The 18,438-nt window shown below is 45.5% G+C and overlaps 1 protein-coding gene across 1 annotated transcript in view; it reads left to right on the forward strand.

Moving 5' to 3' along the window:
* Positions 1-378: 378 nt before the first annotated feature.
* The window catches only part of EXOC3L4 (exocyst complex component 3-like 4), a 79,671-nt gene continuing 61,611 nt past the window's right edge, over positions 379-18,438 (forward strand). The window contains exons 1-4 of the mRNA XM_015419588.1: positions 379-766; positions 5,702-6,046; positions 10,470-11,127; positions 13,827-13,944. Of these exons, the coding sequence (XP_015275074.1) occupies positions 379-766; positions 5,702-6,046; positions 10,470-11,127; positions 13,827-13,944 (1,509 nt within the window). The remainder of the gene's footprint in view (positions 767-5,701; positions 6,047-10,469; positions 11,128-13,826; positions 13,945-18,438) is intronic.

Here is an 18,438-nt window from a genome sequence, read left to right on the forward strand (position 1 = left end):
CTTCAGGAAGCAGTCGAAGACAGCTGATTTAGGACTGCATTTGACTGATGTAGTTTCTATGTATTGGCAGCAGTGTTCCCTCTAAGCTGAGTTAGTGTGAGCTAGCTCACACTAACTCAGCTTAGAGGGAACATTGATTGGCAGTCCTAACTGAGATTTTAAATTATGTTCTTTTAGGTGTTTTTTTTTTTTACATTTTAAGCCGCCTTCAGTTCTGCAAGGCAGAAAGGCCACTAAAATGTTTTAAGTACTTAGCTATGGGAGTCGGCAGTCCTGCTTCGGCCATTTGTTCTCTCTCATCCAACCCGTTGCTTTTGTTTTTCAGTAGTCACAGTCACCACCTCAGACTTTCTCACAGTCACTTTCTACGAAACTAACATGGATGACAATAAAACAGGAGTGCTGGAGGCCGATACCGCAGTGGAGTCTCCATCAGAACCAGGGTCTCCAGAGAAATGCACGGAGAGCGAAGGCAGCTCTTGTGAGGCCCAATTAAATTCTCCACCTTTGAACAACGAAGGAGAAAAGGAGACCAAGAACCCCAAGAAGGCTTTTGTTAGAGTGTTGAGCTTGAGCAGAGTTATCCCCAGATCCATCAAAGAGATACCAACGAAAGAGCCCGAAATTCTCAGATCCAGCAAACGGTTTGCAAAGAAAAGCTTTAAACAGATAGAAGATCATGCGTGTGCTAGTAAAGGACACAGCAGCGTTCTAGAGGAAAGTGGGGAGTTTAAGGATGACAGTATTGAAAAAGAACCACCATCTGGTAAGAATTTAAGATGTTGTTACTGGGATGCTATTAGTCTTCTTGGCTTTGCAAAGCTGGGTACCTGGGCCTGGAAATGGGTATGCAAAGTGTTCCACTTGTGGCCAGCTCTCAGAATGGGTAGGGTTGCCAGCTCCAGCCAGGGAAATTCCTGGAAATCTGGGGTTGGGGCCTGGGGAGGGCGGGATTTGGGTAGGGGAAGGATAATGCCATAGAGTCCAACCTCCATTTTCTCCAGGAAAACTGATCTCTGTAAGATGGAGATGCAGTGTAATTCCGGGAATAACAGTTCCCCACTTCCCAAATTCTCTTTTTCTATTGCTTTAGCTGGTCAGTTCCTTTTCTTTCTTCTTTGTTTTGCTGTCTGTCCTACCCAGTTGTTTAAATGTATATAGATATATGCTGACCCAGCCTAGGAAACTGACGGACTGACTAAAATCCTTCTTTTGTCTTTATCTGATAATGGTGAGTGAGAGGTTAATTCAAAATGAACAAACTGCTTTATTTCACTTTTGAGGGGAAATGATCGAATAGGTATCAGGTTTAGGTCTTAGAAGGTGAACAGGCAACAGGAATGAGGTAACTCTGTATAAATATGAGCAGTAGACAGTTTGTTACAATCAAGTGGCTGTTTTGTTATACAGACAGATCTTTAAAACTGTGAAGAGAGGTCTCTTGGCCATCACAGCTTAAATAAACAAGCATAAGCTTCTTTGTCTCAAAAATACTTACGTTTGTGATGGCAGAAACATTCACACAAGTTCCAGTTTCCCTTCTTAAACATTTGACAGGGATCACCCTCCCCCCTTTACTAGAAGCTATTTCCCTCAGGGAAGGGCTACTTGTCCCACTTGCCTAATTCAGGATCCTCTTTGATTCTTTTACTCTGCTTAACTCTCCTTCACTGTTCTCCCTCCAGTCTCAACTGTCATTCTGAAGTGCCACTCCCCTGTCACTCAAGGTTCTCAGACCAAGTTAAAGCATTGACCATTTACTGTCTGTTACTCTGGTGCCCTTTCTGCACTAGACTTTCCCCTCGATTTCTGAGCGCATCTCAGTCTTCCATTCTGCATTCCCTCCCACTTTCACTGCCGCTCTGTGTTGGGGCTTCTTCTTGGTTCTGCATTTACTTTAAGGGGATCAGCACTCAGACTGCTTCTAGCACACTGTTGACCCGCACTTCCCAAAAGTGCTTTTGCTGCAAACATTTGTTCTGGTCCGTTTTGAATTTAATACTACTATTTAAAGTAGAGTTGTTTCTGCAAATATTTAAGTGCTGCACACTGCCCTCCACCATTTCAGCCTCTTTCTCTTTTTGGTCTATGTTAGGGGGCCAGTTTACTTGATAACAGGTTTCCTCATGGGCGAATGCTGAACGTTTGCATTTATTTAGAGTCCTCAGCAGTTTGGAGGAGAGGAGAGCTCCTGGAAAAACCAGTTTTTCAGGAAGCACCTTTTAAGCCAAACAGACTTCGATTACAAACATTTCCCTCAAAACAAAAATGGGTGCGTGGGTTGATGGTTTGCATTTTGATTTGAAACGAAGCGTTGATAATCCCTGGGTTATTCCCATTACATAATGGTAGCAAACATTGCCTTGTTGACACTGAAATGCCTCATCCACTCAATGTCGTTCTGATTTTCCTGGAAGAATTCCTCCCACCAGCCAGGGCTCTGTGAAAAGGAAGAGAGATCACGGGGGGGGGGGGCGGCCACTGAAGGGAAGGGAGAAGTATCATGCCGGTGCCTTGGCTATTCCTTCTCCGAAGGATAAGAGCAATCAGGGCTCAAAACACACTTTCTTCCATGAGTGTGCAGAAAGCATAATCTGCAGAGGCCTGACTTTCCAGCACAAAGTGCTGAAGAATAATTACATATGCGGAATGAAAGGAAACGATCTGAATCAAAGGCACACCACCTCGGGTTATGGGCAAACTGGGAGTAAAGACTGAATAGAGAAAGGCCCTAAGAGATCTCCAGGCTCCACCTGGAGGTTGGCAACCCTAATTGCAAACCATGTTTACTAAACCAAATCAGATTTGTGAAACGGGGGTTAAGGCATGCTGCCTTAATTATGAATGGAGTCAGTAGCAATCATTCCCACTTATTTATAGCATTCCACAAAGTTCCAAGAGGTATAAATGATAACTCATAACAAAAACCTTGCCAGGGAGATTCAGAACAACTCTACCTGCCAGGTGAATCATTTATATGAAGGACCACTAGAGTTGCCAGCTCTGGCTTGGGAACTTCCTGGACATTTTCGGAGTGGCAGCTGGGGAGGGTGGGGCTTGAGGAGAGGAGGGGACTCAGCGGGGTATACACTGCCATAGAGTCCACCCTCCAAAGCAGCCATCTTCTTCTCCAGAGGAACTGTAGTCCGGAGAGCGGTTAAGAACATAAGAGAAGCCAATGCTGGATCAGGCCAATGGCCCACCCAGTCCAACACTCTGTGTCACACAGTGGCCAAAAACACCAGGTGCCATCAGGAGGTCCACCAGTGGGGCCAGGACACTAGAAGGCCTCCCACTGTTGCTCCCCCAAGCACCAAGAATACAGTGCATCCCTTGCCCCAGACTAGGGCTTCCAAGTGGGGGCGGGTGGCGGGTAAACCCCCGCTTTTGAGGCCCAATTTCCACCTGTAAAGCTGTTCTACCTATTCCTGAATCTGAAGCAATCACAAGTTTTGTTTGGGTTTTTTGGCCTGTATCAAATTTACACACACCCATCTCAGTTTTTCAAGAGCTAGTTTTCTCACAATCCAAAATCCTATGTTGTCTCTTAAGAAAAGCCCAATACCCTGTGTACAGCTGTTCTACCTATTCCTGAGTCTGAAGCAATCACAAGTTTTGTTTGGGGTTTTTGGCCTGTATCAAATTTACACACACCCATCTCAGTTTTTCAAGAGCTAGTTTTCTCACAATCCAAAATCCTATGTTGTCTCTTAAGAAAAGCCCCATGCAGGGAGCTCATGATTAGAAAGCTATACAATTATGCCTTGTCATGATCTATGATAAGAAGACATGCTGCTTCACGACAGTAATGTGTCAAGTGTCTGTTTTGTTTGCATTCAGTTTTGTGTTACCCTCATTTTATCTGCTTGATTTGGCTGTGTTTTGCAAAAAAAAAAGAACTGGAAGATTAACTGAGGTCGTCCACTGTAAGGAGAATTTTAATATTATCTTTCCTTTCCCCCCCAATAAAAAGAAAATTAAGGGGTACAGAAAAAAGGAGAGCCACAGGCTGTGCTCAAGTATGTGCAGATATATGGTGAGGGAAGGTGGGTTTATAGGGCTGCCAGATTCGCTGTGAAGAAGAACTGGAAGATTAATTGAGGTTGTCCACTGTAAGGAGAAATTTAATATTATCTTTCCTTTTTTTCCCCCAAAAGAAAATTATGGGGTACAGAAAAAGGGAGAGCTCAAGCTCTCAAGCATATGCAGATATATGGTGAGGGAATGTGGGTTTATAGGGCTGCCAGATTCGCTGTGAGCACTGGCAGGGAATGGGGACAGGAGAATTGTCAGAACCAGGCTGGGAAACTCCTGGAGATTTGGGGATGGAGCCTGGGGAGGACAGGGACCTCAGTGGGGCAGAAGGCCACAGAGCCCACCCTCCAAAGCATCCATTTTCTCCAGGGGAACTGATCTCTGCAGTCTGTAGATGAGCTGTAATTCTGAGGGATCCATGAGTCCCATGTGGAGGCTGGCATCCCTAGGTATAAGTATTTTAGCAAGCAAACAAACTTTGTGAACATGAGGGCCACAGTGGAAATGCACTTGGACCTATCTGGTTCAAACCAACACTCTCTCCATGAAGACAACAGCCCTTCCACATTGGATGGGCCGCTTAACTCAATGAAGTATCAAGTCTTCCTCCAGCCTAAGGAAAGTTCCTCCAGCTGAAGTAGCTCTTCTTCTGAGAGAATTGCCGCTTAAGTTGAAGGGAGGCTCCTGAGGCTGGAGCTACTTGCCATGGTGACTGAGGGGAACCTCCACATCCAGAGGCACTAAGCCTCTGAATCCCAGAGCTGGGAGGCAACATCAGGGGAAGGCCTCAGCCTCTGTGATCTGTTGTTGGCCCTCCAGAGGAACTGGTTGGCCATGTGAGGCAGGAACTTGGACTAGATGGACCACTGGTCTGATCCAGCAGGGCTCTTCTTATGTTTGTATGTTCTTTGCTGAGTGACATGGTAGGATACAGGCTGGTATCTGCTAGTCAGAGGAACATTGCAGCTGAAATTTAGAAGTTGCATAGTTAGGGCTACCAGGTCCCCCAGGGGGGCCGGGATTAGTCTGCTCAAAGGGCCCCTGGCCCACTGGCCTAGATCCGGCCAGCGCGGGGAACCCCGCCCCCAAAGTGCCTGGATCCAGTCAACATGCCCGGCACAATGATGTCACCTGGAGGTGACGTCATCGTGCTGGGCACATTGCCGGGGGGGATGCTCTAGCGTTCGGTATCATAGAGTTTTCGAGCTAAATGCCAGAGCGTCCACCGGTGGCGTGCCTAGCATGATGATGATAGAAGGAAGGAAATTGTCCCTGAGAACACAATCTACATTTCAAAGGGGACAGTGGCAAAATAGTAAACACAGGAAGAAAGGTCAGTGTGCCTATCTAGCTATGTAGTCTCTCTTGCCATGACGTCTGGAGGCTGAGGCAAGGACATCGCACCTGGAACTTCTAACACTATACACAGAACTCCCAGTGTCTTGCCTGAACTGGCTACAAACTTTTTGGGCATCACCACATTCACTATCAGGGAATTCCATAAATGAATTGTGTGTGTGTGAATTAATACTAACTTCAGTCCATTTCATATCTATGGCCAGCTGATCCATTTCCCTGGGTGACCCCCTTTATTAGGAGGGGTAAAATATCTCTATCCAGTCTCTTTCCATACCACTCATACTTTAATAAACCTTTCTGTCCTAAGAGCATCAAAAGGGCCCTTCAGGATCTCCAGAGAAACGCACGGAGAGTGAAGATAGCTATTGTGAGACCCAGTTAAATTCTCCACCTTTGAATCATCAAGGGGGAAAGGAGACCACGAGCCCAAACAAGCCTCTCGCTACCATGCTGAGCTTCAGCAGAGAGATCTCGAAATCCGTCAAAGGGATATCAGTGAACGAGCCTGGAATCCTTAGATCCAGCAAACGGTTTGCAAACAGAAGCCTCAAATGGATAGAAGGTCATGTCCATGCACATAAAGAGAGCAGAAGTACTTCAGAGGACATTGGGAAGCCTGAAGACAAGTGTGTTAAAAAAGAACCATTGTCTGGTAAGAAATGAATGCTGTTGCTCGATGGTTTTGCTGAGTCGGTGCTGATTTTCTTTACTATGCAAAGCAGGGTACCTAGTCCTGGAAATGGTTACGCAATTCCTTCCACATGTGGCCAGCTCCCAAGTTGGCAGCACCAGTCAACCAGTGAGAGGATTGTGGGTAGGGATCGGTGCTCCCTCTAAGCTGTGGAGTCTTGTGAGCAAAAATTCTACTCTGTGAGCGACTGGCATTAAAGTTATGAGCCAGCAATTTGGCTACTGCATAAATTAGTTTGCTCTGGAGCCATCCTTCCTGAGCTAGGACAAAAACGTCTGAGCCAGAGGCTGAAAAACTGTGAGCTGGCTCACACTAACTCAGCTTAGAGGGAACACTGGTAGGGATATGGAAGGGCCGCAGTGCTGGGTACATGACTTCCAGCAAAAAAAACCCCCAAAAAACAAACGGAAGTGACATAGGCCCCCCCCCAAAAAACAAACGGAAGTGACATAGGTAACTCTAGGAATCTCCAGAAACTCTATGGTATAACCATAGTTTCCAGTGATTCCTAGAGCTACCCTATGTCATTTGCGGTTTATGCTGAAAGTGTTGTGGTGCCGCACCTCATGCTGAAAGATTTTTTTAAACGTTTTTTTCTCTTGCCACCACTCAGAACAGCAGTGGTCCACAGGAACATTGGGCCAGGGGATCCCTAGCCCCTACTGTAGTAATGGGACCCCTACTCCCAACATAGGCAATGTTTACTAAACTATCAAAGTTCTGAAATAGGGTTAAGGAATGATGCCTTAATTATAAAGTGACATTTATATTTATATTTCTAGAATGTTCCAAGAGCTCTAAATGGTCTTGGCAACAACCCTGCCTGCCAGGCAAATTATTTATATGAAGTCCTTCTAGGGTTGCCAGCTGTGGGCATGCTGAGGGTTGGGGCCCCTCAAAAATAGCATGGGAGTTGATTAGTCTGCAGTAGGAAGGGGAAACTTATGGGCACTGCCTTCCTTATTGTGTGGGTTGATATGCCTTTCCCTTTTCAGAAGGGGAAGTTTGGATCCAACCACATCCTAATCTTCAGCAATTTGGACAGTTTGTAGGGCTCTAGTTTCGTTCTGACAGGAAAATATTACAGTGTAGGTCATAGAATCATAGAATCACAAAGTTGGAAGGGGCCAACCCCCTGCTCAATGCAGGATCAGCCTAGAGCATCCCTGACAAGGGTTTGTCCAGCCGCTGCTTAAAGATTGCCAGTGAGGGGGAGCTCATCATCTCTCGGGGCAGCTGATCCAACTGTTGCACAACTTTTACTGTAAAAAAGTTTTTCCTAATATCTATCCGGTACATTTCCGCCCTTAATTTAAACCCATTCTTGCGAGTCCTCTCCTCTGCTGTCAACAGGAACAGCTCCTGGCCCTCCTCTAAGGGCCCTTCAAATACTTCAAGAGGACAATCCTGTCCCCCCTCAGCCTCCTCTTCTCTAGACTAAACATTCCCAGGTCCCTCAGCCTTTCCTCATAGGGCTTGGTCTCCAGGCCCCCGATCATTCTTGCCATTCTGTCCACATCCTTTTTGAAGTGAGGCCTCCAGAACTGCACACAATACTCCAGGTGCGGCTTGACCAATGCAATGTACAGCAGGTACACAACAAATAAAAAATGGTAGATGAGGGAACCCTGACAATTTCTTTGACAGGAAGAATTCCATCTTCTGAGGTGAAACGGGGGAGTTTAACTTGTATCCCACCTTCCGCTGCAGGTGGGCTCAGGGCGGGTCATAACAGAGATATAAACAATAAAACAACTTCTTAAAATCATAATAATAAGAATCCTGAATAGAAGACTGATAGTAGGCTAGCAATAGACGATTGTACAGCTTGAGTTGAAGATTAGGTGGGCAGAAATATGATAAACAGTCCCGTTGTACTTGATGGTGATGACTGCCATCTACACCATAAGGCGATTTGAGGGCAGTTCGGGCAGAAAGGTCCTAAATGAACAGACTTCTGGGTGACACTCTCAGATGCCTCCCCTAATCTTTACCACAGAGACTAGGAGAAATTCCTAGAGTGTCACTATGTGGAGGCCTTTTTTTCTTCCATTCCTCAGTTCCTTGAGAATGAGAAATTGGGTTTGAGAGCGGGTAAATTTCCCACACTGGGCAGGTAAATATAGGCCTAAACCCTAAATTTTAAAAATTGCCTCTCATTTTCTTCCATAGAAGCCCTAAGAGTATCCCACAGACAACACACATTAAGTGAAGTTACAAAATTGGATCATCCTAACAAAGGCCTGGAAGAACCAGCTCACCCTAAAATTGTGCTCTTGTTGGCCATTAGTAGAGAACATAAATAGAGACATGCCTTGTCTTGTTCCAACAGGAGAAGACATAATTTAAAGGCCAAACTGCACGTGGCATTAAGAATCTGTGGTCAGACTGAGACAGCCGCATTGGGGGATGAGGGCTTGACTCTTCCTCTCATATTCATTTCCCAGTTGGAAATCCCTCCCCCAGCCTGCTTTAAACCCCCCTGCAGAGGAAAAAATAACTGGTAGTCATATTTCTCTGGCATTTTCCCATATTGTGGATTAAAGCAGCTGGGGGTGGAGGAGACATTTTCATTTGGAGAAATGGCATGGAAGGGTGTTAACCCCTTCATCCCCAGTGCTATGCTCCACATGTCCATACCAGCCCTTGGGCAGGTGCTTTTTGCAGCTAAAGGGCTGGATCTAAGCTAATTTTTCCACCAGTGGAATGGAAATTTCCTGCCTCTCATCCCCCACTACAGGCCACTGATCTACACAAAATGCTGTGCCAGAGGAAGAGGGGACCCATACGGGTGGTGTTGGGGGGTGTGTGTCCTGCAGTGGGAAGAGGAAATTGGTAGAAATTGCCAATTTAATTTGGTTGCGGCCCGGCATACACCTCTGGGGATCCCCAGCTGGACCTAAGTTTCAGGATATTTGGTTAATATAGCAGAGTTTGCCCAGTCATAGAAGCGTGACATTGCGTGCAGAAAATAAATCTCCCAAGAAGTAGTATTGAAAAAGTAAAACATTTATTCAAGTAGATTCAGTTCATATTCAGGTTGCAGTTGAAAGGGGAGAGAGACGCCTAATCTAAAGAGTACTTTCCTATCACAAGTGGCCAGATAATCTGGCTTTATGTGTACGGAAGTATGAGGGCATTGTCTCTGCAGGAGAGACCTGCAGAAACATGATGAGGTGACTCCATGGCGAGCCATGAGGAGACTGGGGGAGAACAAAGTGCACAGGGAGAGAGGAGGGATCAGAAAGCAGCTCCCAGATTAAGACAAAGATACAGACATCCCATTCAAGGAGATAATTTAGAAAGGTAGAGCCCCCCCCCCACATGCTGAGTCGCTTACGCCAACACTAAGTTCTTGCAAAGGAATTCATAGGCTGCAGCAGGGGTCGTTTCGTAGAAAAAGAGCTAGGGGAACTCATTAGCATAACTCATTAGCATATGACACACCCCCTGACATCACCAGAAGTGTGTCATAAGGCCACACACCCCACCCCCAACGGTCCCGGCCGCCGCCACTGGCCTTGCAGCTCCACTGCCGAGCCCCATGAGGGGCCCGGCGGTGGACCTGCAAGGCCGGCGGGAGTGCAAGGAAGCCCCGCAAAGGCCCTCCCTGGCCCCAGGCAGGCAGGGGTGGGGAGAGGCAGGGACGAAGCAACTTACCCTCCCTCTTCTCCTGCCTCCTCCTGGCTGAATGAGGGCCGGAAGCGGGGCGGCCGGAAGCAGGGGGAACTGCGATCCCCCCCAAAATGACCTCTGGGCTGCAGGAACGGAAGAAAACTGGGCGTCATTGAGGGTTGCATTTCAGGGCACAGCAAATGAGAGCAGAAGATAGTTGCGTGCCTTGTGACACTTTATGAATGGAGTGGGTTAGGCTTCCATGGCTGCCCCCAAACCAAAGTAACTATGGTCCTTTCTGCGCTTGGATCTCATCCCTGGTTTTATCAGGGTTCAACCCGCGACACAGTACCTTGCATTTATCCCTGGTTATAACAGCATCCGTTTATCCCGGGACACGTGTGGGGCGAAACCGGGGTGACCTCAGTGTAATGTGGAAACAAACAATACCCCGAGATAATTACAGGGGTGAACTCTAGTGTAGTGTAGAATGTAAGTTCGGGGACAGGGTTGAACCAGGATTTAAGGGCTAGTGCGGTATCCCTCTTGCTTTGTAGCAAAAACTCTTTGGAATGCTTCTGACAGAGGAATGTGTGTGTGTGGGGGGGGGGGAACCATGTACAAGTGGGAAAAGTCCAGTCTTTTCATTCCTATGTAACATATAGTTCTCCAGAACACTATTCCAGACCACCCTTCAGAGAGAGGAGAAACATGTCACAACCCCTTTTCACTCTTCATTTCTCTCCTCCCCCTTTTTTGCACCCTTTAGTAATGGAAATAAATGAATTTATTCAGACAAGGCAACTGTTGGAGGCCTTTGAAAACATCAAGGGTTTGGAAATGGAGCTTCTGGCTGAAAGGGATGCCAAGAAATATGGAGATAACCTCAAGGAATGCACTGCGAAGGCTAAGGATGTTGACTTGTTGTATGATCACATCTCGAAGGTCATCCGGCAAATTGTCCAAGAAACGCTGGATCTCCCCGGCATTGACGAAAAGGCATTGACTTCTCTGATGACTTTAATTGAAGAGGAAGAGAAAGCTCACCCCAAGGCCTCCGAGGCCACCATCTCCTCTGGGCCAGCAGCCGTCGGCTCAGCCAGAAACTGGAGACAGCTCTGGAAAGAAGCTGTCAATCAAAGTGCCAAGGGAAGGGTCTGTAAAGTGCCAGTACCCTTGAAGGACAATAACCAGTCATGGCTTTCTCAGCACCTAGCCTTTTTCACAATGGCTGTAAAAGAAGATTTGTTCAAAGTCAAGCTTCACGTACAGAAATGCTATCCACAGGATTATAACGTATGTGATACGTATGTGGGGGCTTTCCACAAGGCCCTCTCGGTGCACTTACATGACATCCTGGAAGAGAACAGCTTGACGCTCACTGAATGCTACGCATTACTCAGTTGGATCAACAACATATATCGCAGGTAAGTTTCTGTTATCAGGAAGTTGTAGGCTTGCCAGGCCTGCCTCTGTGCTGATAACCTCATTGCCCACTGTTAATTTTTTTAAAAACGATATCACTGATGTCACTACATAACTTCCGGGTAAAACCCAGAAGAAATATAGGGTAGCTCTAGGAATCACCAGAAACTCTATGGTTTTACCATTACCTCCAATAGAGCCAGGGCTTTTCCCCCCCTTCTTTTTCTTTTTTGAAAAAGAGGTGCCTGAACTCTCAAAAGGGAAATGAAGTTTTCAATCTGTATGCTGAAAACCCATGAACTTTTAAACATTTTAAAAAGAATTTTGTCAAAGAGGTTCTGGAACTCCGTTCGGGGGCGTTCCCCCAGGGGGAAAAAAAGCCCTGCCTAGAGCTACCTTTTGTCACTTCTGGTTTGTACCAAGAAGAACTGTAGTGATGTCACCGATGTCACGCACACACACACACATCCATGTTCCTGCCCCCAGCCAGGCTCAACCGGCCAACCCTAGTAGAAGTGTAAATGATGTTATTCTGTGGAAGTACAACAAAATTCTAGCACATAGCACTGGCTACAAAATGTGGCTTCCTGAGAAACTCTGCTTTCACTCCCCCCTCAACCCCCCCCCACTCATTTCTAGCCTCTAAGGTAGTGCAGATAAGCTTGAAATATATGCTGGTGAAAGGCAAGCTCAGAAACCCGAAGGATCTGGCTTGAGCTTCAGAGGTTAGGTCTTCCCGTTGCTCTGTCTGGCTTTTTAGCCCGTCCTTGTTGACTGTCAACTGCATCCGACAAAACAGCACAGAAGAAATGAGAGGAATTGCTGAAAATGTGGGTTGCCCTGATGCATATTTCTTCGGGCTTATTCTTTCAAAGAACTGAACTGTTTCCAAATGATTATTTGGCACTGGTGAGATGCAAGAAGGAAGTTTTGTATGCAGTTTACTCTTTGGTTTCCTGTGTGGAATTAGGCGAGTGATGGCCCCCCACTCTGTCAGCAGAATGCATCCTTTTCAGAAAGGGGGGGTGGGGAGACCCCCTGCAGATAAGAAGGCCGTTGACAGTGCCACGTGATTCAGCTGCCAAGTCAATTCCCCATTTCCTGCCTTTTCTCATTAAATTCCTGGGCTGACGTGCTATTAAGGACTTCATTGCCAACCAAGCTTTATTCCCACCTCCCCCTGACACACACACGACACAGAGAGACATTTTGCAAAGCACAGCATCTGCTAGGAATATCTTGGCAGGCCAGATCAGAAGCCTCGTGTTTCGCTCCGGTTTTATTATCAAGTTGCCATGCAGGTTGGAACAATGGCCATCCTGCCACTCATCTCGGTCAGGTATCACTGAGGCAGCATGGACTGGCAACGAGCAAGACACAGAAACACTTGGAGAAAAATTTCATAGATGTGATGAATGAAAAAGCTGGTACATGTTTTCTTAAATGACACTCGTAGACCTGTTTGTTACGCCAACAACATATCTGGAGGACATACCTTGTTGGGGGAGTAAAAGAGAACTATGGGCTTAAATGCTTCCCCATCTTGCACACTGGGGAAAAAACCACGATTGTCTCTCTGTGTTTGTGTTAAGTGCCTCCAAGTCACTTCCGACCTATGGTGGCCCTATGAATTAATGACTTTCAAAACACCCTATCATTAACCGCCTTGCTCAGGTCTTACAAACTGAGGGCCGTGGCTTCCTTGATTGAGTCAATACATCTCATGTTGGCTCTGTTGGAAGGGTACTGGTTCAGGTGGTCCAGATCCTTCTTTAGTTAGTTAGCAGAATGCACATGCACATGGTCAGGTCTAATACAAGCACTGCTGCGTTAAAGCCTTGTGCACTCTGCTAACTAACTAACTAAGCTGCTCTGAGACGCCTTCGGGTAGTGAAGGGCGGGATATAAATCCAATCTCCTCCTCCTCCTCCTCCTCCTCCTCCTCCTCTTCTTCTATTCTGCCCCCCCCCACTCCAGGCCACTCACTGGAAAAGAATGCAGGGGTTTCTACTGCCGCCATTCTATGAGAGTGATGAAGGTGGAGATGTATTTTTCCTCAGTTGGGTGATGAAGGGTTTGGATGGGAGGGGAAGAAGAGAAAGGGAAAGATTTGGACAGACTGGTATTAAACTGGGTGGAGTGCTATGCCCCCTGCTTTCATTGCTGTCACTGGTATCCCCAGGGGTCATTTCGTAGAAAAAGAGCTAGGGGAACTCATTAGCATAACTCATTAGCATATGCCACACCCCCTGACATCACCGGAAGTGTGTCATAAGGCCACACCTCCTGACATCACCGGAAATGTGTCATAAGGCCACACAACCCCGCCCCCAACGGTCCTGGCCGCCGGTGCCGGCCTTGCAGCTCCACTGCCGAGCCCCATGAGGGGCCCAGCGGTGGACTTAAGGTGGCAGGTGCACCTTGCTGGTTTTGGCAGGTAGCTCAACGATTGCTTCTTTGTTTTTGTTTTTGCCATCAACTCGCAGCTGACTTGTGGCAACTCCATGGAGTTTAAAAGGCGAGAGACATAGTGATCCTGGATTTCCTTGGTGGTCTCCCATTCAAATACTAACCAGAGCCAACACTGTTTAACTTCTAAGACCTGATGAGATTAGGCTATGTCAGGGCAGCCCAAGGGTTGCCAGTGGCCAAACTCTAATGTGCATACCTCTGAGAACATAATGTATTGATTTATTTTCAGTGAAGAGTTCTTAGGACATGTGGATCTCAAACCAGAAATAAAAACTGAAGACCTGCCCAGCTTGTTGACTCCAGAAGCTTTGGCTAAACTGAAAAATGATTACATTAATTCTGTAAAGGTAATACTTCCGTTTTTCCAATTTTCAGTCAAATATCAAAACAGAGTACTACCGGTTCTAATACTGACCGTCAGTGTTCCCTCTAAGCTGAGTTAGGGTGAGCTAGCTCACAGTTTTTTAGCCTCTGGCTCGCACATTTTTGTCTTGGCTCAGGAAGGACAGCTCCGAAGCAAACTAATCTATGCTGCAGCCAAATGACTCGCTCACGACTTTAATGCCAGTTACTCACCAAGTAGAATTTTTGCTCACAGGACTCCACAGCTTAGAGGGAACATTGCTGACCATTAATGGTTTCCATTCTACAGCCTTATGCTGTGAGCTATGGGAATGCCATTAAATCTTGAAAAAGAGCCGTTTCTCTCAGAGCTCTCTCAGCCCCGCCTACCTCACAGGGTGTCTGTTGTGGGGAGGGGAAGGGAAAGGAGTTTGTAAGCCGCTCTGAGACACCTTCGGGTAGTGAAGGGCGGGGTATAAATCCAATCTCTTTTCTTCTTCTTCTTCTAAATAAATCCCTTTGAAACTGAGATATCCCCACTGGAAATACATTTATGTGGACAGGATGTTCTCAGCCTTTCATTTCCATGGCTCACCAATCACTGGTCTCATTTAAGAACATAAGAACATAAGAGAAGCCAATGTTGGATCAGGCCAAGGGCCCATCCAGTCCAACACTCTGTCACACAGTGGCCAAAAATACCAGGTGCCATCAGTGGAGCCAGGACACTAGAAGCTCCTCCACCGTTGCCCCCCCAAGCACCTAGAATACAGTGCATCGCTTGCCCCAGACGGAGAGTTCCTATCTTTACCTTGTGGCTAATAGCTACTGATGGACTTCTGCTATGTTTATCTAATTCCCTCTTGAAGCCGTCCATGCTTGTAGCCACCACCACCTCCTGTGGCAGTGAATTCCTTGTGTTAATCACTCTTTATACAGGCTTTATACAGGTTATTAATTATTGCTGACTTCCACGAATCTTTGGAAGAAATTCTTTGGGATTCTCCTAGAGAACAACTTATTTATTTTTTTATTTATATTCTGATTTATATCCTGCCCTACCCCAGGGCTCAGGGCGGCTCACACAAAATAAAACACAGATCAACAATCAAATCATTAAAACCATTAAAACATTTTGTTAAAACAATACAGAATTGTGAAAACAGGTGTTTTAAATCAAATTTAACTGACAGCAAAGAATGTTTTAATTGGATGAAGTGTTCTTGTGTCACCCTTTGAATTAAACTGGTACAGACCATCCCAGCTAAGACCTGTCATAAGTGAAGATCGATGTTCTTGCATCAGTCTTCTTAATTGGGATGGCACAACAATGAATTCTTAGAGCCCAAGATTTATGATTAAATCTTATACTTCAAAGAAAGAGGTGAAAAGTTTATTATAGTGGTTTATGATTTTAGCAACTTTAAATGAGAAAAACCCAGACTAAGTCTCTCTTTAAGTTTGGAATGATTTAACATTAGAGCCTATAAGCAATATCTATATATAGATAGATAGATATAGATAGATAGATATGTTTGCCTTTTCAGCCTATTTTAAAATAGAAAAGACTTCGCTTGTTTGAGAAAGCTTTACTTAATGAACTAATGCCAGTGAAGGGAGTTTTAATGTCAGATTTATGGTGGCATCTTTTACTTAGAAATAATTGGTTAAAAAGCTTAATTGAGGTGAGCAAGAAGACACTATAAGAGAAATATCCCCTCTTCTGATCTGTTGTGTGTGTGTTTTTTAGAACTTTATATTATGTTTAAAGCGGAATATAAGATATTTGTAACAAAAGCAACTATCCTTTATTAACTTTGAGCTTTGCTAAAGAAATATCAAGCTTATGCTTGCTTAAAGATACATTTTAAATTTACCTGGCAAAGATCTATAAACTACTAAAGTTAAAAATAATGACCAAGAGCTGACCAGGTGTGTGGAGATTCAGCCAAAAACAAAATCGCGACTATTGTCATTCATTAGAAGCCAATTAAGAAGTTCAGGTGTGTCTTCCATACAAAATAGATCCAAGTTATCGTGTGCTTTTAAGTTTTTAAGGATTAACATGCTACTAACACGCAGATGAAGTCATAGGAATTAATCATGCACACCTGCTAGAAGCCAATTTTAAAAAAGAAATACAACATTTGTATTAGACAAGGAAAGCCCCTATTGACCAGAGTACAAGTTTAGAGGTTTTTAAAACTCTTTTAAAATGAACAAAAATATTCTGATGGACCAAAATAAAGAATACAAAGGCTTTATGCAATAGGCTCTTTTGAAACATCAAAAGAATACATGTAAAGGGTTTAATGTCATTGTAATGATACATGTTTTCATATTTTTGTATACCCTTAGTGAAAATAAGCTTATAAAATGCTTTAAGAATATTGTTATACTTTTATATGCATATATTAATGTAGAAGAACAATTTTTGTAATGAAAACATCTAAGTTTTGTACTGAAAATGAACTCAGCCTGAGAGTTCATTCAAAGGTGAAAAGGAGTCTAGGTAAGCAGCCAAGAAAATGAATACCTGTATAAATCAATATAACAAGACAAGCACCTGCATTGTAAAGTTGAGACGCGGGCCAAGTAACATCCTGTTTGTCAAATATATGATTGAATGATAACTGACCAGACAAAGAGATCTACACTGAGCATGTGCAAATGATGTCAGTGATGATGTAAAGTGAGGAGGAGCAAGAAGAGCATATAAGCAAGATCCCTGCTATAGCTCACTGAACATCCATGCTGAATTTCTTTTCTGTGAGATGTTCCTTATTAAAATAAATCTTTTTTTTACCCTTTATTGCCTGGAATAGTTTATTTCACTGTGTGGTTTATTGGCTAACCACACAAGTCAAAGAACCTTAGCACCCTCAGTGCACCCTGTGGGCACCTTTGGACTTCTGACACAGCAGGGCGGACACAGCCATAAAATGGCTGCTGCACCTTACTTTCAGTCACCTTTAGGGTTGCCACCTCTGGGTTGGGAAATACTTGGAGATTTTGGGAGTGGAGCCTGAGGAGGGTGGGGTTTGGGGATGGGAGGGACCTCAGCAAGGTATAATGCCATAGAGTCCACCTTCCAAAGCAGCCATTTTCTCCAGGGGAACTGATCTCTGTTGTCTGGAGATCAGGAGAATTATACAGTAAAGATCCTTGTGCTGTGGCAGCAGCTGCTGCCAAAGCAACATTAAAAAAAAATGCATAGCCAATTAAATCTTCAATGGCTAATCAGAAGCCTTGCTGGGCAACAGCAATATCTGGCCCCACCCACTTTCTAAGAACATTAGGCGGGCCCCAGGAAAGGTGTCGGCAGATGCCCTAGTGCCCACAGACACCACGTTAGGGACCCCAGTTGTAGGGGAACATAATCAGCTGATGCATGCGACCCAAGCTCATTGGATCTCATTGTTGACCCTTGTGACCCAAGAGCATGCCCAGTATTCTCCAATATTCTCCTGGATCGCAGAGGAAGATTGGTAGTGGTGACCAAGATGCCTGCTATTTTTGCCCACATTGAGGAAGCCCTGATAAGACTTGGAGAGGACCTGAAGGTACCCTGGAACAGTTTTGAAAACCGTCATCCTGGAACGCAGCCAAGAAGTGGAACAAGGATTTGCCGATCTACGGACGATGGTGTTGAACTGCTGTTATGTATAGAATGGAATGAATGTATATAGAGCTTTAGTCTGATGTAAGGTATTGAAAACCAACCTATCAGAACCAGGGAGATTCTGGAGGGAAGCAAAGTGATTGGTCTTTATGTACAACTAGCAGTAAAGCCCGTTGTGAAAGCAATACAATGAGATCTAGAAAGAGGCTTTGGGGGAGTGCTCTGGCTTTGGGCAAACAGTGTCAATTTGCTGTGGTGACCTCAGCAGGGTATAATGACAAAGTCCGCTGTTTTCTCCAGAGGAACTGATCTCTGCTACCTGAAGAGCAATTGTAATTGTGAGTGATTTGTAGCCCTCACCTGGAGATTGGCAGCAATTGTTACCCAGGACAAAATGGCTGGTTTGGAGGGTGGAGTTGGCAACCCCATCTCCTTCCCAGCTAACCATCAACCTACCATTATCTGCCCCTTTGACTTCAGCTGACTTCTGCCCTCCCTTCTGCAGAGCAGTTGTAATTCTGAGTGCTCTCCAGCCCTCACCTGGAGATTGGCAACAATGGTTCCCTATGTGGGACTGACTGGTTTGGAGGGTGGAGTCTATGGCAGTGTACCTGTCTGAGGTCCCACCCCTCCTCAAACCTCACCCTCTTCAGGCTCCATCCCTCAAATCTCCAGGAATTTCCCATCTGGAGTTGGCAACCCTATCAGGACTGGCCCCAATGTGTTTTCTCCCAAAGGCCAAAGTAGGTGACAGGACCAAGCTTAGATGCCTACCAACAGGCACTGAGGGGAAAGTAGGATTGCCAGCTCTAAGGAGGGAAATACCTGGAGGTTTGGGGGGTGGAGTCTGTAGAGGGCAGCATTGGGCGGGGGGGGG

Source organism: Gekko japonicus, unplaced genomic scaffold (genome assembly GCF_001447785.1).
Source record: "Gekko japonicus isolate JY-2015 unplaced genomic scaffold, Gekko_japonicus_V1.1 scaffold975, whole genome shotgun sequence".
In the NCBI taxonomy this organism is placed as follows: Eukaryota; Metazoa; Chordata; class Lepidosauria; order Squamata; family Gekkonidae; genus Gekko; species Gekko japonicus.